At 32.4% G+C, this 23,148-nt stretch overlaps 1 protein-coding gene across 1 annotated transcript in view; it reads right to left on the reverse strand.

Moving 5' to 3' along the window:
• Positions 1-22,529, reverse strand: part of LOC126890482 (proton channel OtopLc-like) — a 122,491-nt gene extending 99,962 nt beyond the window's left edge. The window contains exon 1 of the mRNA XM_050659464.1: positions 22,265-22,529. Coding sequence (XP_050515421.1) covers positions 22,265-22,467 — 203 coding nt within the window. The 5' untranslated portion in view covers positions 22,468-22,529. The remainder of the gene's footprint in view (positions 1-22,264) is intronic.
• Positions 22,530-23,148: the final 619 nt, after the last annotated feature.

Consider the following 23,148-nt stretch of genomic DNA (forward strand, 5'->3'; position numbering starts at 1 on the left):
AGTACCCTTTTTGGAGTCCTCGTGTTTGGCATCCTTTCAATGTGACCTCGCCATCTAAGTCTCTGTGCCTTTATCACTCGTTTGAAGTTACAAGATGAAGTGATTTTTTCCAATATATCGAAAACTATTAGAGATTTTTTATTGAAAATGGACATGTGGCATTATTATGGCAGCAGTATCTTACGAAAAAACTATAGTAAAATTTGGACACCCCATAAAAATTTTATAGGGGTTTTGTTCCTATAAACCCCCCCCCCCCCCCCCAAACTTTTGTGCATGTTTCAATTTAATTATTATTGTAGTACCATTTAAACACAACGTTTTAAAAACTTTTTTGCCTCTTATTGCTTTTTCGAAAAGTCAATTTTTATCGAAATATTTTGAATATTTGTCAAATCCACCACATATTTGTATATGGTTAAGTACGATTATGGAGACTTAATAATAATATGCAGACTTATTTATGCATTACATTTTTAGGTATATTTTGAACCATAGTAAAAAAGAAGCCAGATCTCGATAAAACGTGCCTTATCGAAAAAATACAAAGAAGCAAAAATGTTTTAAAAACATTCTGTTTAACTAATGGAACCTCAGTAATAGTTTAATTGGAACGTACACAAACATTTGGGGGGTTTAAAGGAACAAAACCCCCATAAAATTTTTATGTAGACATGTTAAAAAAGAAGTCGCAACTCGATAAAAACTGCCTTATCTGAAAAATACTAAGAAACAAAAATATTGAATTTAACTAATGGTACCACAATAATAAAATTGAATTGGAACGTACACAAAAGTTTGGGAGGATCTAAGGGATCAAAACCCCCATAAAATTTTTATGGGGTGCACAAATTTCACCATAATTTTTCTTTAAGATATTCCTGCCATAATAATGCCACATGTCCATTTTCAATAAAAAATCGCTAATAGTTTTCGATATAATCGAAAAAATCTATTTTCATTTTGTAATTTCAAAGGGCTGTAACTTTTTTTATGTGCATATTTGTACTAAGGTAAGTTAGGTTCATTCGAACTATTTTTGGTCCCAGAATATGTGATTTAATTTATGACCTGTATTTTTGTTACACCCTGTATATACAGCCCATTACGCACCACCTTAAAAATTGGGCATTTTTGATGTCTCGAATTTCCTAAACATGTTATTGCATCTAAGTGATTTTTTTATAATATTCTAGCCTAGGCCCTAGGCTATAGGTTAAGTACCTCCTTATGCTTGTCATGCACGGGGAGCTATACTGTAATATATATTATATCACATCGCTCTCTATAGTAATGAGTGAGCCTGCACATACGGAACCATTTGTTTCCTGTCTGCAGGCTCACTCATTACTATAGAGAGCGATATGATATAATGTACATATATTACAGCATAGCTCCCTGTGCATGACAAGCTTAAGGAGGTAACCTATAGCCTAGGCTATAATATTATAAAAAAATCACTTAGATGAAACAACAGGTTTAGGAAATACGAGACATCAAAAATACCCCATATTTAAGGTGGTGCGTTAATTTCTTGGAGAAGTGTATTGTAATTTAATGTAAATAATGTAATATCCAATAATTGTAATTTAATATAAGATGTAATATAAGTTCCTTAAAAAATATATTTTTTATTTCCCACGACATTAGATGGATGTTCCGCAGCAAGACATTGGACCAAACTGGGACGTCCTATGAAGGCCCAATTGACGTCCACCGAATGTCCCTTCGGATGTTAAGTGGACCTCCATTGAACGTTTGGCAACGTGGCATTTGGACCAAAATTGGACGTCCTGTTAAGGTCCAATTCACGTCCCCTAGGACGTCCGGTAAAGGTCCAATTTACTTCCGATTAAGGTCCAATTTACGTCCGATTAAGGTCCCATTTACGTCCGATGAAGGTCCAATTTACGTCCCATTAAGGTCCAATTTACGTCCGATTAAGGTCCCATTTACGTCCGATTAAGGTCCAATTTACGTCCTATTAAGGTCAAATTTACGTTCGGTTAAGGTCCAATTTACGTCCGATTAAGGTCCAATTTACGTCCGATTAAGGTCCAATTTATGTCCGATTAAGGTCCAGTTTACGTCCGATTAAGGTCCAATTTACTTCCGATTAAGGTCCAATTTACGTCCGATTAAGGTCCAAGGTACGTCCCCTAGGACGTCCGATTAAGGTCCAAATTACGTCCGATTAAGGTCCAATATACGTCCCCTCGGACCTTAGATGGACGTCCAATGGACGTTCGGTAGCGCGACATTTGGACCAAAATAGGACATATAAAGGACGTTCCTCGGACGAAAACGGACGTCCCTAAAGTCCGTGAAGGACGTCCAATGGACGTCCATTGGATGTCCTTGTGCTATTAGGGGTGATATTTAATTTCAAATATTTCATTCAATAGAATCTGCTTGTTTATTCTAGGGGCTTTCCGCCCTCGGTAATAATGTAATCTTGCATCCTGCGTTTAAATTTTTCTAAAATACTTGGTTTTCTAAGGATTCGAAAAAAATCATATTACGATTCAAATGACAGTAAACTCTCGTGACGTAATCTCACCCTAAATGTTCATTGGTTAGTCGATTTAGGCAACCGTAGTAATGTCTAAGAACCGTGGGTTTTCCCAACAAAATCATTAAATTTAAAATAAAGTTTTAGATAAGTAATTATCTACCAATAATTAAATAACTCGGTGGCATAAAAGCTTTCTTACTTTAGATTATAGTTTCAGAAGCCGGTGAAAATTAAACGAATATTTTAGCAACAATTCAATTGTTAATTAATAATTTACGGTCGCAATAATAACCAAAATAATTATGATACACTGATCAAACTTTGAAATCTTATAAAGATGAGATGCGTATTTAATATTATTTTGTCGACAAAATATTAATTTTTAATTTTTTTGAATAATCTTTAAATGTTAAAAAAAATAGTTATAAACAAATTAACATTTCTCAGAAATTTTTTATTATATTTAATTTTAAAAAATAGGTAAAATGCGTATTTCAAAGATCTTTAAAATGAATGCTTTAGAACTTTTTTGCAGCCATTTGCAAAAAAGTTATGAAACAGCAAAATAAACATACGATTACTGCGTTGTTTATAATTTTTCTAAATTCTTTCAAAGCGTAAAAGTGAGTTTAAAGTACAAGCTAATTACTTACAAAAAATATTGATTATTAGTTTATTGGGTATATTTTAATTAAAGATTATAAATATACTTTTTTGTAATTTACACGCGCGAAAGTAGAATAATACAGTACCGTAGCTACCCGTCCACATACACAACTCGCGTGAGTTTAAATCGTCTCAGTCGCTTCGAGTGAACATTTTATCTCCGCCTCTGTATCAAGCCTACTTTCGCGCTAAAAATTACAAAAAAAAACATTTTTAATCTTTGATTATATTATAACCATTGAACCAATATTTGATATTTTTTGAGAGTAAGTAGTTTGTACCATAAACTCACTTTTAAGCTTTGAAACAATTAAAACAAATTATAAACAACGGAATAATCGTATGTTTATTTTGCTGTTTCATAACTTTTTTCAAATGGCTGGAAAAATTTTTTAAAGCATTCATTTTCAAAACCTTTGAAATACGCATTTTAAGTATTTTTTTAAATTACAATATAATAAACAATTTCTGAGAAATGTTAATTTGTTTATAACTATTTTTTTTAACATTTAAAGATTATGCAAAAAAAATGAAAAATTTATATTTTGTCGACAAAATATTAAATAGGCATCACATCTTCATAACCTTTCTAAGTTTGATAAATGTCTCATGATTATTTTGGTTGTTATTGCGACTGTAAATTGTTAATTAACAATTGAATTGTTGCTAAAATATTCGTTTAATTTTCACCGGCTTCTGTAGTTATAATCTATACTAAGAAAACTTTTATTTCACCAAGTTATTTAATCATTGATAAATAATTACTTGCCCAAAAAATTTATTTGAAAATTAGAGATTTTGTTGGGAAAACCCGCATTTTCCGAGGAAAATTTTCGTCGGAGCAAATCGGGAAAGACATGCGTCTATGTAGAAATAAATTGGGGCGAATTTTTATTTGAGTGTTTTTGGTGTAAATTTAAAATCTTCGGAGTTATAGACCAATAATTAAAAAAAAACACGATTTGGGGGCGCCATTTTGTTAATAAAAAAAGTAGCACACTATCTGCAACCTTTGCATACCTATGTTATTAATATATAGGATCATAATATTCGATTCCAGCAATAAAATTGCTGGTAAATAACCTTTCTTTGTAATTTACTAATTAGACCAGCGTATTATAACTATCTTTTTTTTCAAAATTTAAAGATTATCCAAAAAAACGAAAAATTTATATTTTGTCGATAAAATATTAAATAAGCATCTCATCTTTATAATATTTATAAGTTTGATCAATGTATCATGATTATTTTGGTTATTATTGCGATCGTAAATTGTAATTAACAATTGAATTGTTGTTAAAATATTCGTTTAATTTTCACCGGCTTCTGGAATTACAATCTATACTAAGAAAGCTTTGATGTCACTAAGTTATTTAATTATTAATTAATAATTACTTACCTAAAACTTTATTTGAAAATTAAAGATTTTGTTGGGAAAACCCGCATTTTCCGAGGAAAATTTTCGTCGGAGCAAACCGGGAAAAACATATCTCTATGCAGAATTTAATTGCGGTGAATTTTTATTTTGGTGTTTTTGTTGTAAAGTTAAAATCTTCGGAGTTATAGAGCAATAATTGAAAAAAATACGATTTGTCGGCGCCATTTTGTTTATAAAAAAAGTAGCACACTATCTGCGGACTTTGCATACCTATATTATTAATATATATGATCTTATAATTCGATTCCAGCAATAAAATTGCTGGTAAATAACTTTTCCATGAATTTTGCTAATTAGCCCAGAGTATAATAGTACAAATCCGATCATGCATCTGAAATTTTACACCTTCTTGAAATTTGCATAAATAAAGACTATTTTGAATTCAATAATCAAATATACACAAACAACAGTGCAGGACTTCTTATGGGTAATCCTCTATTACTGCATTTATTTCTTTTCGCTCTTCCCCCTTCATTTGTCGTATTGTCGTCCAAAAATTTCTGTTACTTGGTACATATTCTTCTTGTAGTTCTTCTCCAAATTCTTTCCATGATTTTGCTGTTGCTTGTGTGACTGTCTTTTTTACCAATCGTCTCTGCTTGTAATACTTATCTTTATCTTCTTCTAATCCCGTTTCGATGTATTTTTTCCATACCATTTTCTTCTTTTTTATTTCTGTTTTTACTTCTTTATTCCATCACCTTATCCTTTTCAATTGATTATTACATTTTTTGATTGAACATACTTCAGCTGCTGTTTTCTTTAATACTTCCCTGTGATGTAAGTATTCCATCTTTTTTCCATGGTTCATGTTTTTTTGGCACTCTATCTGTCTGAATATTTTATTAGTTTCCTTCTTGTAAAGTTCTCGCACACGTTCTAGCTTGAGTTTGTATACCTTTACTTTCTTGTACTCTTTTCGTTCCACCTCCTCTATTTTTTCATCCTTCAGTTTTGCAGTGACAAGCCTGTGCTGTTTGGACAGCTCCGGTTCCTTTTCCGCTTGAGTTTGTATACATTTACTTTCTTGTACTCTTTTCGTTCCACCTCCTCTATTTTTTCATCCTTCAGTTTTGCAGTGACAAGCCTGTGCTGTTTGGACAGCTCCGGTTCCTTTTCCGTTAATATATTTTGTATGTTTTGTTCTAAATTTCTCGTAGACACTATATACAGGGTGTCAATTTAAAAAGTTGCCACCCCTATAATTTGGTCCCTATAGAAAATCTAAAAATATACGAAAACACGTCAAATTTATTTGTGAGGGGGACATTTTATAGACCAGTTTTCAACTAAATTACACTAGCCCTCTAGCGGGGGCGGACACAACCCCCAAAATCTTTAATGGAAAGGGGGGTTGAGTGATACCTCATTTTAAAGGTCGTTCGATTACCTTTTCAAAAATACCACATACATTATATTCCTTTTCAGTAATTTTATTTTTTTTATAATTAATTTTAATAATTAAATATCGAGTTCAGAACTCCAAAATTTTTTTTGGAGTATTGAACTCCAAATTGAATTTTTTTGGGGTGTTGAAGTATTTAGAGTATTTTTTGGAAGTATTTTTGCAAAAATCAAGTAAAACCGTAAAGATATTAAGTATAGAGTTCAGAACTCCAAAATTTTTTAGAGTATTGAGTCCAAGATTTTTCCAAAAGTACTGAAAAGAAATATAAGGCATGTGTTATTTTTGAAAAGATAATTTAATGACCTTCAAAATGAAGTATCACTCAACTCCCCTCCAATTAAAGATTTTGGGGGTGGTGTCCGCCATCGCTATAGAGTCGATGTAATTTAGTTGAAAACTGGTCTACAAAATGTCCCCCTCACAAATAAATTTGACGTGTTTTTGCATATTTTTAGATTTTCTATAGGGACCAAATTATAGAGGGTGGCAACTTTTTAAATTGACACACTGTATAGTCGATTCAGCTCTTTGCATTTCTGTTTTTAACCACACATGTTATATTTGTCTTCAATGGTTTGTTCACTGAATGTGTTTCCTATTATGAGGTATCCTATTTTGATCATTTTTCCATTTTCCCTTATCTCTCTTGCTTTAGTTCTTAAAGTTTTCATTTTCATTTGTGAGATCCTCTGTGATCCATATTTCCCGTGTGAAACATTCTTAAGTTTGTATTTAAATAAAAACAATAATTTTAAAAGAAAAGTGTCTTTTAAAAATAAGATTTTTGAAGTTATACTTCTTTATCGGCGATATGAGGGTGAATTTTTATATGTTAAAACCAATGATCCCGGCGCATGCGCATTATAACTTTGTTCTGATTGGATGTTCAAATGACATGTCAAAAATTATTCAATATGGCGGCTGTGGCACAGCTGTAGTTAGATTATTTATGGTTGTTGCGTTTTAAAATTTGTGTGAAAAGAAACAACAAACAAAAGTTAATTAATAGTTATACTGCCTTTTTAAATAGTTTTCATATACCTATATTTTTGGACTTTTGGACTACTTTGGACAAGGAAAACTCATTCTAATTTGGTAAGTAGTTTTTATTATAATCATATTGTAATTATACATTTGGATTAGGTTGAAATACAGTAGAGCGTCGATTATCCGAACTAATTGGGGGACATAGGTGTTCGGAAAACCGATTTGTTTGGATAATCGAACTACAATATATTGATACATATTTATAGTCATACATATTTATCCACAAGTGAATAAAAGCTATATTTATATACCTACATATTTATTTATATCTTGATAATGACAACTAGCAACTAAACAAAAAAGTGCAGTCTTTGCAACAACATAATTATTTTTGGATACAATATTGAAGAAAATTGAAGATATTTTAAGCGTCAATTACTAACGCTTGCTCGGTATTCGAGTGCGGAACGTGGGAGTCGATAGTTCGAATAAGCGATCGTGCGGTTGATCGACGTTCGGATAATCGACGCTCTACTGTACATTTATTTTCTCAAGAATGGGTATTTTAGAGAGAAATCCCAAATTAGGTCCGATTTTTATTTTTAAATTATTATTTTTTGGCGTAGATTTATTTATCTAGTAGGTATGTAATGCTTTGATTTACATACTTAATTTGATTACCAACAAAAGTTCTACCAATCTTCATCTAATATATTGTTTTCTTACTGTTTTGTTATATTTTTATATTTTCTTCCACAAAATTTAAACTACATAATTTAATTATATTCAAAACAACTGTCAAACAGTAAAACGTTCAGTTACCCTATTTTTCCACATGACAAATAATGTGGAATTGGACGAGTGAGTCTAGGCTTCGATTACGAATCAAAGTGCCACGAAATCCACGGGTTCGATTCCCGATGCAAGTTTTTATTTTTTTATGCATTTTATGATTGTAAGTATATTTGTTATATAATTTTTTTTTCAGAAAATGCGTATTTAAAATTTTTGCCAACAATTATTATCGTTCAGAAATCATTTTTTCTTTGTGGCATTTTTCAATGTGTTTGTGTGCGTTTTATTCTTTTATTTTTTAAAATTTTTGGTATTGTCTTAAAAATCACATAATATGTAGTAGAAGTATAACTTCTTACGTGCGTACAAAGTACACACACACATTCTTTTTTTTTCTGTTGCAGGTGCAAAAATGAGTTACCGACATCAATCAGGCGCGGAAAAAAGAAAAAGGAAGAAGGTGCAAGAACAATCCAAGGAAAAATTAACAAAAATAACAACTTTTTTGCTACAAATACCGAAAATGAAGCCCAAGAAGCAGAAGCTGGTTGTTCTTTTCTAATGGAAGTCAGCGGGAACACTGTCACTGGATCTCAAACAAATGAACATAAAAATATAGACAGACAAGATGATCTTATCTCATTAGAAAATTCTAGCAGATCTGATGTAGTACCGGTGGACACAGTTATTCAAAAATACGATGAAATACCTGCGATCTCTAAATGGCCTGCTTTTAAGACTGATGATTTTATAAGAACTGTGATAACTTTTAAACCAAAGAGCGATCCCTTAGAAAATTATAAAAAAATGTATCAAGGTGGAGACAAAATTTATTATAGTACCCCAGGCTGTGGGTGAAAAATAGGTCGATTTCAGGATATAATTCAGGAATTTTTGAAACCTATCAGGTGTTGTAAAGGACGATGCCGGGAATAACTTCTACTAAAATGTAACCAAAAATATTGTGCGCTTTTTTTTCTATTGCGATTTTTATTTGTTAAATTGGCAATTTTTAAAGATTTTTAATTTTGCAGCTTAGGATATTGATTTTAGAGAAAAACTTTTTAATAGAAAGTTGTAGTAAATTTAAAAACCTACAATTTGAGGTACGGTAAGTTTAATTTGGTTAATTGGTTATTGCAAAACAGCCTGCGAAAAGTCCAAAATGCCCGTTTTTTACAATTGCATTATTTATTGTACAAATAATTTTTATTATTTTTTAAAGCTTTAAAATGAAGATCTTTCAATTCCAAACATAAAAAAAATTGTAAAGCCAGATTAACGAATTTGTTGCTTAGATATTATAAATTGTTAATCCCAAGAGGTCAAATGTCGAAGGCTATAACTTTTTGAAAAAAAAAATCGTAGAGAGTTGGTGAAACATCTAATCTGCTTCTAAAGAGTTATATTTTCATATTCTGATGTAAATAAATGCGTAAAACATTTTTAAACTTCTAATTTTTGGGTTTGAAAATAAGGGGGCCAATTTCGTTAAAAACATTTAGAGCGGAAGCGGCCCTGTACATCCTATGAGTTTTTAACTTACAGATTATTGTTGCTAAAGATGAAACAAAGATTTATAAAAACATAAAAAATTTCTACAACCAAATGAAGCCGAGATAATTTTTGGGTTTGAAAATAAGGGGGCATATTTCGTTATAAACATTTAGAGCTGAAGCGGCCCTGTACATTCTATGAGTTTATAACTTACTGATTATTGTTGCTGAAGACAAAACGAAGATTTATAAAAAAATAAAAAATTTTTACAACCAACTGAAGCCGAGATAATTGTTTTTTTTTTTCTTAAGTCGTAGTGCCTTTATTTATAACAATTAAGAAATTATTTTACAGTCATTGACTAAAGAAAGACTTATGTTATCTTGAAATAAAAATTATTATAAAATATAATTACATTTAATTATTAAAAATTATTTTTAAAATCGGTGCTTTTGCGAGCGGCCGTATTTTGCAAATCGCCCGGCTCGCTTCAAATCCGCGCGGTCGAAAAATTTTTACGTAGCTTGTATTAAATTTTGAGAGAAAACAATTTAATAATATTACCATTATAATATACAGTCTATTTACCACTGTATTTGTTTTTCTTGATAAACTTTTATATGTGAAATATCATTTCTGAAGAAATAATATTACAAAAATGATATATATATATATATATATATATATATATATATATATATATATATATATATATATATATATATATATATATATATATATGAAATATATAACTATATTTTAATTTTTTCATTGTTATATAAATATAATAATAATAATGTTCCTTCGTACTATATTATACAATATAAAACTTTTTCTTCTTGTAGTGACTATTCTTTTTGTATTTCACATATAAAAGATTATCAAGAAAAACAAATACAGTGGTAAATAGACTGTATATTATAACGGTAATATTATTAAGTTGTTTTCTGTCAAAATTTAATACAAGTTACGTAAAAAATTTCCGAGCGCGCGGATTTAAAGCGAGCCGGGCGATTTGCAAAATTCGGCCGCTTGCAAAAGCACCGATTTAAAAAAAAATTTAATAATTAAATGTAATTCTATTTTATAATAATTTTCATTTTAAGATAATATAAGTCTTTCTTTAGTCAATGACGGTAAAATAAATTCTTAATTATTATAAATAAAGGCACTATGATTTAAGAAAAAAAAAAACAATTATCTCGGCTTCAGTTGGTTGTAGAAAATTTTAATTTTTTTATAAATCTTCGTTTCGTCTTTAGCAACAATAATCTGTAAGTTAGAAACTCATAGGATATACAGGGCCGCCTCAGCTCTAAATGTTTATAACGAAATTTGCACCCTTATTTTCAAACCCAAAAGTTATCTCGGCTTCAGTTGGTCGTAGAAATTTTTAATTTTTTTATAAATCTTAGTTTCATCTTCAGCAACAATAATATGTAAGTTAAAAACTCATTGGATGTACAGGCCGCTTCAGCTCTAAATGTTTATAACGAAATTTGCCCCCTTATTTTCAAATCTAAAAATTAGAGGTTTAAAAATGTTTTACCCATTTATATACATCAGAATATGAAAATATAACTCTTTCGAAGGAGATTGGATGTTTCACCAACTTTCTACGATTTTTTTTTTTCAAATAGTTATAGCCTTCGACATTTGACCTCCTGGGATACACAATTTATAATATCTTAGCAACAAATTCGTTAATCTGGCTTTAAAATTTTTTTTTATGTTTGGAATCCAAAGATCTTCATTGTAAAGCTTTAAAAAATAAAAAAAAATATTTGTACAATGAACAATGCAATTGTAAAAAACGGCCATTTTGGACCTTTCGCAGGCTGTGTTGCAATAACCAATTAACCAAATTAAACTTACCGTACCTCAAATTGTAGGTTTTTTAATTTACTACAACTTTATGTTAAAAAGTTTTTGTCTAAAATCAATATCCTAAGCTACAAAATTAAAAATCAATAAAAATTGCAAATTTAACAAATGAAAATCGCAATTAAAAAAAGCGCACAATATTTTTGGTTACATTTTAGTAGAAGTTATTCCTGGCATCGTCCTTTACAACACCTGATAGGTTTCAAAAATTCCTGAATTATATCACGTTTTTTCACCCACAGCCTGGGGTATAGACGATTAAATGAAAGCAACTTTTATAGAGTTAAACCCAATGGAGGCAAAGAAAAGAGAGATTGGCTAATATACGACGCAAGTGTTAAAGCTGTTTATTGTTACCCATGCAAATTATTTTCAATTGAAAAAATAGTTTAAGTGATTTTGGATGTACCGTAAATTTCATCTGAACTCTATGGTCACGTTAATAACAAGATCATCATTAATTGGAGTTATAGACGCTGGCTTGAAAGAGCAAGTGGAACGCGAAACTGACTATTGGGTAAAAGTCCTAAGAAGAGTTGTTGCTACCATTAAATTACTTGCTTCTCAAGGACTTGCTTTCCGTGGATCCAATGAGGATTTAACAAGTCGTCATAGAGGCAATTACTTAAGTTGTCTTGTATACTTGGCTAAATTTGACAACTTCTTAGCTGAACATTTACAGCGGTATGCGAATACAGGAAAAGGTTCAGTTAGCTATCTGTCCTGTCTCACCAAATTTGCAATGAATTCCTGGAAGTGATGAAAGCAAAACTTGTAGAAACTTTTATACAGGAAATTAAAGAAGCCAAATACTTCTCTATAATTGTAGACTCTACTCCAGACATCAGCCATCAAGACCAGCTTACTTTTATCCTCAGGTATGTAAAGGACAATACGGTAGTTGAGAGATTCTTTGGTTTTATTCAGTTGGAGAGACACACCGCAGAGTAACAGATGTGGTTATAAACAAATTAGAAAAGTTAGGCTTAGATATTGAAAATTGTCGAGGACAGACCTATGATAATGCCGCAAATATGTCGGGTCGTTACACAGGGCTTCAAGCAAGAATACGAGCGTTATCACCAACTGCTATTTATGTCCCATGTGCGAATCATTCTCTAAATCTAGCAGTGAATTTTGCATGTGAATCCAGCTTGGAAGCAACTGGTTATTTCAGCACTGTTCAAAGCATCTACACGTTTTTTTCGGCTTCTCCTCAAAGGTGGAATTTGCTGAAAGAAAGCGGTAAATGTTGTGTAAAAAGATTAATTGAACCCAGATGGTCCGCCCGATTTGACGCTGTAAATGCATTACTTAAAAACTACGTAGCCATCAAACATATTTTTTTTCAGTTAAGCAATAATAGAGATGAAAAATCAGCAGTTAGAAATGAAGCCAAGGCACTGCACAATAAAATGGATACCTTTAAAATAGCTCTATTGACACTGATTTAGGCAAGAATTTTGGAACGAGTGAATGCAACAAGCAAAACGTTAGAAACTGTGGACTTAAACGTATCAATTGGAGTAGAATTAATGACATCTCTTTTGAGCTTTGTTGGAGACGTAAGAAATAAGTTTATCGAAATTGAACAAGAAGCGAAAATTTTCTTTTGCGAAGGCGAGGATATTTCAAACATCTACTATACAGCTGTCCTTCAAAGAACAAAGAAAAAAAACATTTTTCGATGAAGCAGGTGACAGTGAAACGATTTTAAATGGGCAAGAGAGATTCAGAATTGAAGTATTTAATGTTATAATATAACATATCGCATATTATGCGACAATATTACTCAAGATCTTTTAAAGAGAATTGAATGCTACAAGGGTGTTACATCAACTTTTAGATGTTTTTTTACGCTAGATAAAGAAGAAATCAAGACGTCAATTATTACTTTATGTGAGAAATATAAAAAAGATGTTGATGAAACCGAAGAGAACTTGCATAATGAAATTACCCATTTTGTAACGTTATGCCAAAATTTGAATAAACATACAATTTATGAAAAATTTGATGTCATCCAGGGTGTAAAGGCAACTTTTCCCAATATTTTAACTTTACTGCAAATTTATTTAACCATACCAATTTCTAATGCGTCAGGCGAGCGGTCTTTTTCGGCTTTAAAAAGAATAAAAACATATTTAAGGTCAAATTTGGGTCAAGAAAACCTAGACGCATTATCACTATTGTATATAGAGAATGAAGAACTGGAGAAACTGAATTGTGATAATATTATATTCGAGTTTGCGAACGCCAAGTCAAGAAAAAAAGTGATCTAAATTTTTGTCTTTATGTATTTTTTAGAATATGTTTTTTTGTTTGTCATGTTTTGTTTTTTGGAACTTTGTGTGTTTTATTTGTTTTAAATGTATTTTTGGGATTATTTTTTACGTTTGTTATTCTCCTTGATTGTCAAAAAAAAATTATTTTATAAAATAAACCTTTATAAAAAGACTAAAAGTTTTCACTCTAATGGCATATAAAAGAACAATGCTATTCTACACCCCACCAGAATGAAAACAATGGGAACCTTCTCTGGTTACACCTCCGAGGCTTCTACAATTTGCAAGCCATACGGATGCTGAGACTAAGGAAGATAAGGGAATTCCACAATTTACAATTCACGTCCCATCTGCTCAGCGCGGTAAAGTTTCAACGAGAATGGTTCCTTTCATACTCCACACAGAGTAAATGTAAATAAAAAATGAATAACCATTTTCAATTTCGTTGCAAAACGAAAACACAGCCGAACCATATTCTAGTCCAATCAGAAAGTGCTGCAAGCACCCCTACCGGTTTCGAAACTTATAAGTCTCTCATCAGGAGGCACATATGCTGCTCTCCCCGATCCAACCAAAACAAATCCCAGCGTGCAGTCCCGGATTGCAACGAACGAAATGGCATAGATGCCCTAGCGGCAACTGCTAGCAAAAAGACTAAGTTTTCACTCTAATGGCATATAAAACAACAATGCTATTCTACACCCCACCAGAATGAAAACAATGGGAACCTTCTCTGGTTACACATCCGAGGCTTCTACAATTTGCAAGCCATACGGATGCTGAGACTAAGGAAGATGAGGGAATTCCACAATTTACAATTCACGTCCCATCTTTACCGCGCTGAGCAGATGGGACGTGAATTGTAAATTGTGGAATTCCCTCATCTTTCTTAGTCTCAGCATCCGTATGGCTTGCAAATTGTAGAAGCCTCGGAGGTGTAACCAGAGAAGTTTCCCATTGTTTTCATTCTGGTGGGGTGTAGAATAGCATTATGTTGTTTTATATGCCATTAGAGTAAAAACTTAATCTTTTTGCTAGTAGTTGCCGCTAGGGCATCTATGCCATTTCGTTCGTTGCAATCCGGGACTGCACGCTGGGGTTTGTTTAGGTTGGATCGGGGAGAGCAGCATATGTGCCTCCTGATGAGAGACTAATAAGTTTCGAAACCGGTAGGGGTGCTTGCAGCACTTTCTGATTGGACTAGAATATGGTTCGGCTGTGTTTTCGTTTTGCAACGAAATTGAAAATGGTTATTCATTTTTAAACCTTTATAGTTCGTGCATGTGTTTTCTTGTTAAAAAACTGACAACGAATAGCAATGAAGGGGGCCCGGCCCCTAAACCTCCAGCGCCCAGGGCCCGAAGTTAGGTTAAACAGGCACTGTGCAAACCGCAACATAAGAGAGACGAAATTGTTTAATGGAGGCTCTGTGATGTTTTGGGGTGGAATTTCCTTGAGAATAAGTACGGATTTGGTGTCTACGTGAAGGCTCTTTAAATAACGAGACGTACATTACACAGATTTTCTTTCTTTAAATACTCTGTTCCTTTTGCGCTATATGTAGGAAATAATTTCATCCTAGTGGTATGATTAGACATGGCCTCCTCACGTATCGCATGTCGTCAGTTAAAACACATTAAAGAGTAAAACCGTCTAGTTTCTTTGATATTAAAGATATCACAGAAATTAAAAAAATTAAATATTCGTAATGAGACTGCAACATAATATCGATGTATACTCATCTTTGTGCCTTATCCTCTCTACAAAGTGTCTCAAACTTTTGTTTCGGTTAAAACACATGATAAACTACCAAACCGTCTATTTTATTTGTTTTTATACACTCACCGGCACGAAAAACGGGCACCCCACAAAATGGGTCTTATTTGATGGCTCGTATTTCCTAAACCTGTTGTCCGATTTAAGTGATTTTTTTTAATATGTTCTTTAACTATATCGCTGTAATAATATTGTTGCTAGACAGGTAAATTTACATTGTATACCGGGTGTACCAATCAAACTGTGTTTTTTTCTAAAAGTTCGGAACACCCTGTGGAATATTCTAGCATTTATAAAATTCTGAAATTAAAACCCAACTGTAGCCTCAGGTTTTCTAACATTCTGCTTTTTGATTCATTCGTTTATGTTGGATGATAAAAAGGTTAGGTACTTTAACAACTAGCCATGTTCTTCATCAATACAGGGTGTTTCTAAATAAATGCGACAAACTTTAAGGGGTAATTCTACATGAAAAACTGCTTTGTAAACATATGTCCGCAAATGCTTCGTTTCCGAGATACGCGTTGTTGAATTTTTTCTTACAAACTGACGACTTATTTGTGGCTCTAAAACCGGTTGAGATAAGCAAATGAAATTTAGTAGGTTTTAAGAAGTAGTTATTGCGCATTTTTAGACGTATAATTAAAAATTTTATATCCACCATTGGCGTGCATACATGACCGGGTAGTATGACCCGTATGCACGCCAGTGGTGAGTATACAATTTTTAATTGTACGTCAAAAAATGCGCAATAACTTTCTCTTAAAACCTACCAAATTTCATTTGCTTACCTCAACCGGTTTTAGAGCAATAAATAAATCATCAATTTGTAAGCAATAATTCAACATCCCGTATCTCAGGTGTGGATCCCACGTATGAAAAAAAGGTTGAAGCTTAAGTAAGGGTGTCTAGTCGGACAAACTTTGATATATGGGAACACTGGAACAGGGGAAGTTATAGTTGTGGAACAAGTTAAAAATTTGGAACGGTGAGACCACGAAAACGGCACATGTATTTTGTCCGACAGAACAGACTTAAACTCTTCGAACAGAGAATAAACTCTCATGCAAAAATCAGACTGCTATTTATCACCAAATGGGCGTTTTAATGAGTGGAACATGTAGAATATGTCAAATGACAGGAATTATGACAGGTGATAAATAGCAGTCTGATTTTTGCATGAGAGTTTAATCTCTATTCGGAGAGTTTAAGTCTCTTCTGTCGGACAAAATAAATGTGCCGTTTTCGTGGTGTGACCGTTCCAAATTTTTAACCAGTTCCACAATTAAAACTGCCCCTGTTCCAGTGTTTCCATATATTAAAGTTGATCCGACTAGACACCCTTAAGCTATTAACAACTTTTCAGCTTGATATTAATCAACTTTTTTTTCATACGCGGGATCCAGAACTATCTCGGAAACGAAGCATTTGGGTACTTACGTTTATAAAGCAAACGGTCATTATTTTTTCATGCAGAATTACCCCTTAAAGTTTGTCGCACTTATTTAGAAACACCCTGTATTGATGAAGTACAGGGCTAGTTGGTAAAGTTCCTAACTTTTATATTATCCCACATAAGCGAATGAATCACAAAACAGAATGTTAAGAAAACCTGAGGCTATATTTGGGTTTTACTTTTAGTATTTTATAAATGCTAGGATATTCCACGGGGTGTTTCGAACTTTTAGAAAAAAACACAGTTTAATTGGTACAATGACAATTTCCTGTCTAGCAACAATATTATTAAAGAGATATTGTCAAATAATAAGGCTATAACATATTAAAAGAATCACTTAAATCGGACAACAGGTTTAGCAAATACGAGCCATCAAAAATGACCCATTTTTTGGGGTGCCCGTTTTTCGTGCCGGTGAGTGTAGATATCAGGGACACTGGAAAAATAAAACGTTCACAAAACATACGACTACAATACGATTCTGACTTGTATACTCAAACTTATCAAAAGAAAAACATTTCTTTTTTTCCACCCGGTATAAATACAAAAAAGAAGTTTGGGTAAACCTCTGTACAACTGCGTAATTCCTAAGGAAAAATATAAAATCATAAAAAAAATTAGCGGAATCCGTTAATTTGTTCACGAAAGATCAATTATGAAAATGAGCATAATTTTCTATTTCTTTTTACGAGCAGTTTATTTCTATGTTTAAGACATTTTTTTTTTAGTTTTGGACCTTGTTAGATGGGGAAATTTCCTCATTTTCTCTCCTCGTAGATCCGCCACTGGTCAGAGAGCATCTTTAACATTTGTTTTATCAGGAACGTGCGTCGTCGTTAATAATGCTTGCAAAGTTATATCATGTATATTAGATATATAAATATTCATAAACATTTCAATATTCTTTTCAGTACTGTTTATTTTGCCGCATACTGTAGTTTAATTTTCTTGAACTTAAAAATTTTCAATTCGGTCATTTCTTTATGTTAGGCAGTTTTCTTGCAATACAGTGCGTCCATAAAGTAATGCACAAATTCATTATTAGTTAAATAAACAACATTCTTAGAAATTCCTGAAACAGGTCGATTTTTGATTTTAATTTATGATTTTTTGGCATATATATCATACAAGTGACGTCATCCGTCTGATCGTGATGACGCAATCGATGGTTTTTTTAAATGAGAATAGAGGTCGTGTGATAGCTCATTTGAAAGGTTATTCAGTAATATAAACATTAACATAATTATTTATACAACCTATCCAAATTTTTTTTATTAAATTAATTGTCATTAAAAGAAGAATCGTAAGTGCGTAATTTATTTAATTCAAAATACATTTTACTGCTGCCAGAAAGCAGAAATAAAATGTTTAATTGACAAATAAGTATTACTTTCCGCTTAAATTCAATGTTCGAACTGCCACCCACCTGTCTCTTAGCAGTTAATTTAAGCGAAAAGCAATGTTTATTTTTGTCAAATAAACATTTTATGTCTGTTCTATGTCAGCAGTTAAATGGATTTTGAGTTAAATAAATTACGCACATTCTTCGTTTTGTGTCAATTAATTTGATATAATTTTTTTTTGGATACCCTGTATAAATAATTATGTTCATGTTATAGTACTAAATAGCGAATTGAATTACCTTTCAAATGAGCTGGCACTAGGGATTGCAATCCAGGAGCATTTTCAGTCCAGCTGGATTTTTGCAAGATTGGCCTGAATCCAGCTGGATCCAGCAGAATGTGGAATAAAAATTTAAACACGATTTTACTGTTTTTTTTGTCTATATTCTAAATTTCTAAACAACAGAAACATGAATAATGTTGTTTTTTGGAAGTTAGACCAAAAACATATTTAACTATCGTCTTATCACTAACCTACTTCGCGCAGACCTGCACATATAGCCGGTTGCGGAGAAAGCCCTTTTGACCTCTATGCTAGTTAGTTTTAAGGTCATCAAATAGCCATAGACCATGGACAAATTATCGCCTTTCACTCCTTCAGTGTCACAACCGGTCATTTCCTTTTCCAAAATCTTTTCATAATCTTTTTGATTACCAGTTTAAAAAGAAACAGTAAAATCCTGTATAAAAGGTATATTTAAAAACCCCCAAAAGGGCCACATCAAAATCACATAACTAGTTTTCGACTGATTTACCAGTCATCATCAGTGCTTAACTAAAATGAATATAACCTGATAAAATAATACAAAGATATTGAAATTTTGACTACGGTTAAAAAAATTATCAGTTATACTCACGTGCAATGTACATGCTAACCACCAAGATAGTATTTAACAAAAATATGTGGGTCAAAGCCCAGTAAAAGAAGTCCGTCAAGGAACATTGGTTTAAAAAGTTACATTAAATATGGATGTTTAAAATATTTAGCTAATCTGCCCTAGGTAACATCTGAGCTGTGGATTTGACTTGTTTACGTGTTAAAAGTATGACGGCAAGTGACAATGAGATGGATAGGACCTCTGAACGATGACAAGACAGAAATGACAGTTCCACAGGAAGTTAAAAATGAACCTGTCATATTTAAGACTAAGGTGTAAATATGTGGATCCAGCACGGTTTGCTGGATCCAGCATGTAAAAAATAGCGCTGGATCCAGCTGGATTGCTGGATGTTGGATCCAGCAATTGCAATCTCTAGCTGGCACACGACACCAATTCTCATTTAAAAAATCATCGATTACCTCATCACGTCCAAACGGATGACGTCACTAGTGTGATATATATGCAAGAAAATCATAAATTGAAATAAAAAATCGACCTGCTTCGGTAATTTCTAATAATATTGTTTATTTAGCTAATAATGAATTTATGCGTTACTTTTTAACGCACTATATATTATTCGTAAAAAAAGAAAAGCTTTTTGTTTTAGGTTTTCTAAAAGCAACCTTAAAGAACAAAAGAACGAACAAAAAAAATTTCAAACTAAGTTCTCAATCCAGTAGTACAGAAAACGACAATAAATAAATATCGTTCTCATACCAATAGATTGACAACAGATGGAAACTCTCTGGTTACTACCTCCGCGACTTTCAAAAATTATAAGCCATACGGGTGCCGAGACGAACATTAAGATGAGGGAATTTTAAATAATTCTCGTCCCATCTGCTCAGCGTGGTAAAGTTCCAACGAGAAGGTTTCCTAAGTACTTTAGGCTTACCTAAGGTTTACTCTTTTGTGGAGTACTTAGGAAACCTTCTCGTTGGAACTTTACCACGCTGAGCAGATGGGACGTGAATTATTTATTATTCCCTCACCTTAATGTTCGTCTCAGCACCCGTATGGCTTATAATTTTTGAAAGTCGCGGAGGTAGTAACCAGAGAGTGTCCATCTGTTGTCAATCTAGTGGTATGAGAACGATATTTATTGTCGCTTTCTGTACTGCTGGATTGAGAGCTTGATTTTTTTCTTAGCAGATGTTGCTACAATATAAGTGACATTTCTTTCTTTGCAATCTGGGAAGGCACAGATCGAGGTACCTGGTTGAATCGGAGAGAAGAGAATAGGGACTACTGATGATGGGGCAAAAAAGCCCCGAAACTTTAGTATAATGCTGCTGCATTTTCAGGTTGCAAAGAAATTGAAAATGTTTATACATTTAAAAAAAATTTCATTACGACTGAAATTACACTGCGATTCATAAGTGAGGGATATAGAAAATTATGCTCATTTTCATAGTTGATTTTTTCGTGAACAGATTAACGGATGTCGTTAATTTTTTTTTATTATTTTAGATTTTTTTGTATTAATTAGGCAGTTGTGCAAAGGTTTACTCACCTTTCTTTTTTGTACTTATACCGGGTGGAAGAAAAGAAGTGTTTTTCATATGTTAAGTTTGAAACACCCTGTATTAAGAATGAGGTACAAATGTGAGTATACATCGGAATCATATTGTAGTCTTATACTTTGGGAACATTTTGGCGGAGGTAGTAACCAGAGAGTGTCCATCTGTTGTCAATCTAGTGGTATGAGAACGATATTTATTGTCGCTTTCTGTACTGCTGGATTGAGAGCTTGATTTTTTTCTTAGCAGATGTTGCTACAATATAAGTGACATTTCTTTCTTTGCAATCTGGGAAGGCACAGATCGAGGTACCTGGTTGAATCGGAGAGAAGAGAATAGGGACTACTGATGATGGGGCAAAAAAGCCCCGAAACTTTAGTATAATGCTGCTGCATTTTCAGGTTGCAAAGAAATTGAAAATGTTTATACATTTAAAAAAAATTTCATTACGACTGAAATTACACTGCGATTCATAAGTGAGGGATATAGAAAATTATGCTCATTTTCATAGTTGATTTTTTCGTGAACAGATTAACGGATGTCGTTAATTTTTTTTTATTATTTTAGATTTTTTTGTATTAATTAGGCAGTTGTGCAAAGGTTTACTCACCTTTCTTTTTTGTACTTATACCGGGTGGAAGAAAAGAAGTGTTTTTCATATGTTAAGTTTGAAACACCCTGTATTAAGAATGAGGTACAAATGTGAGTATACATCGGAATCATATTGTAGTCTTATACTTTGGGAACATTTTGGCTTTTGAATATCTTTAAAATCTTAAAAAACAAAGAAAATATAGGTACGGTTTTGTAGTTTAACATGTGCTTTAACCGAAACAAAAGTTTGAGACATCCTGTAGGGAGGAAAAGGTACAAAGGAAAAGGGTATACATCAATATTATGTTATAGTCTCATATCTTGTGAACATTTTTTTTTAATTTCTCTGATACCTTTATTAACAAAGAAACTAGACCCTTTTACTCCTTAATATGTGTTTTAACTGATTACATGCGATAAGTGAGGTGGCCACGTCTTATCATACCACTAAGATGAAATTATTTCCTATATATAGTGCGTAATAAACAGGGTGTTTAAAGAAAAACATATGTGTAATGCACCTCTTGATATTTAGAGCCTTTATCTAGACACCAAATCCGCACTTACTGTCAAGGAAATTCCACCCCAAAACATCACAGAGCCTCCATTAAACAATCTCGTCTCTCTTATATTGCGCTGTGCATACCGCTTACCTGGTCGACAAATAATTCTTATGTGTCGAGACGAACTGTTCTAAATCACCTATTGAAAATCACGTATTTTCTTTGTTTCTAAAAATATCGGGGAGATTCAAAAAACAAAATGTTCACAAAACATAAGACTACAATACGATTCCGATGTATACTCACACGTACACCTTATCCTCCCTACAGGGTGTCTCAAACTTAACATAAGAAAAACATTTCTTTTCTTCCACCCGGTATAAGTAAAAAAAAAGAAGTTTGAGTAAACTTTTGCACAACTGCGTAAATACTAAAGAGAAATTTAAAATAATAAAAAAATTAGGAAAATCCGTTAATCTGTTCACGAAAAAATCAACTTTGAAAAAAGAGCATAATTTTCTATATCTTTAACTTATGCCTCGCAGTGTATAATTGAAAATGATGCGTTAATTTTGGAGCGCAGTGTATTTTGATGAAAAAACCAATATGAAATTTTTAACAGTAGGTGTAAATAGATATACTAAAAGGATATTACTCACTCTTGCGAATATTTCACTTTTTCCCTCTTTTGAGAATTACCCTCAGTTATTGAATATCTACGTTCCTTGTTATTAGTAGGCACTAATTCTAATGTATTTATGTCCACACCAGCACCAAACTTTACATAAAAGGATTCTTTAGATTCACTAGATGATGAACTTTCAGGCGCTTCGTTCTTTACATTTGGTAAAATTTCTTCCATATTTTATTTTGTATTTATTTTTGTGTTTATATTATTGTTATTTGCAAACCAGACAGATGTTCTTTTTTATGAGTACGTACATTGTTTAACAGTATTAAATATTAACTATGTTAATAAGACTATTAAAGCTCCCCTAATTTTTTTAATGGTCTCCCTTCCATTGTTTAATACAGTCAGTATGATTGAGATTATTCGACTATAAAAAAGTATATCATCCTCGTCCCTATTGGTAGGGAAGCCCAAGCGGGGATTTTTGCAGTTACTCGAGCGCGTCAGATTGTCATAAGGGGAGAAACCTGGTACCCTGCAGATGTACCTCTACCATATATTGGCTCTTAACACAGGGGAGTTCGTTAAGGGAGGCCCGAAAAAAAAATCTATCCTTAAAAATACTCGAAATTGTCAGAATAAGATAAGGTAAGTTAAGGACATGCAAAACAGTGTATATTTCAAAAATCTGACGATTTGAGCAAGGCGTAAGGAAATGGGCGAGTTAAAAAGTTTCACAAAAAAATCGAATAATTCGCGAAATGAACGTTAGATCGAAAATCTTAAAAATACGTGTTCAAGACTGTGGAAAATATCATGGACACAACTCGTAAAAAACACGGAAACGTTAATAAAGATGAAAAAAGAAAAATAAATATTTAACACTATGAAGAAAAAAAAATGAGCTACTTT

The sequence above is a fragment of the Diabrotica virgifera genome, chromosome 8 (assembly GCF_917563875.1).
Source record: "Diabrotica virgifera virgifera chromosome 8, PGI_DIABVI_V3a".
In the NCBI taxonomy this organism is placed as follows: domain Eukaryota; kingdom Metazoa; phylum Arthropoda; class Insecta; order Coleoptera; family Chrysomelidae; genus Diabrotica; species Diabrotica virgifera.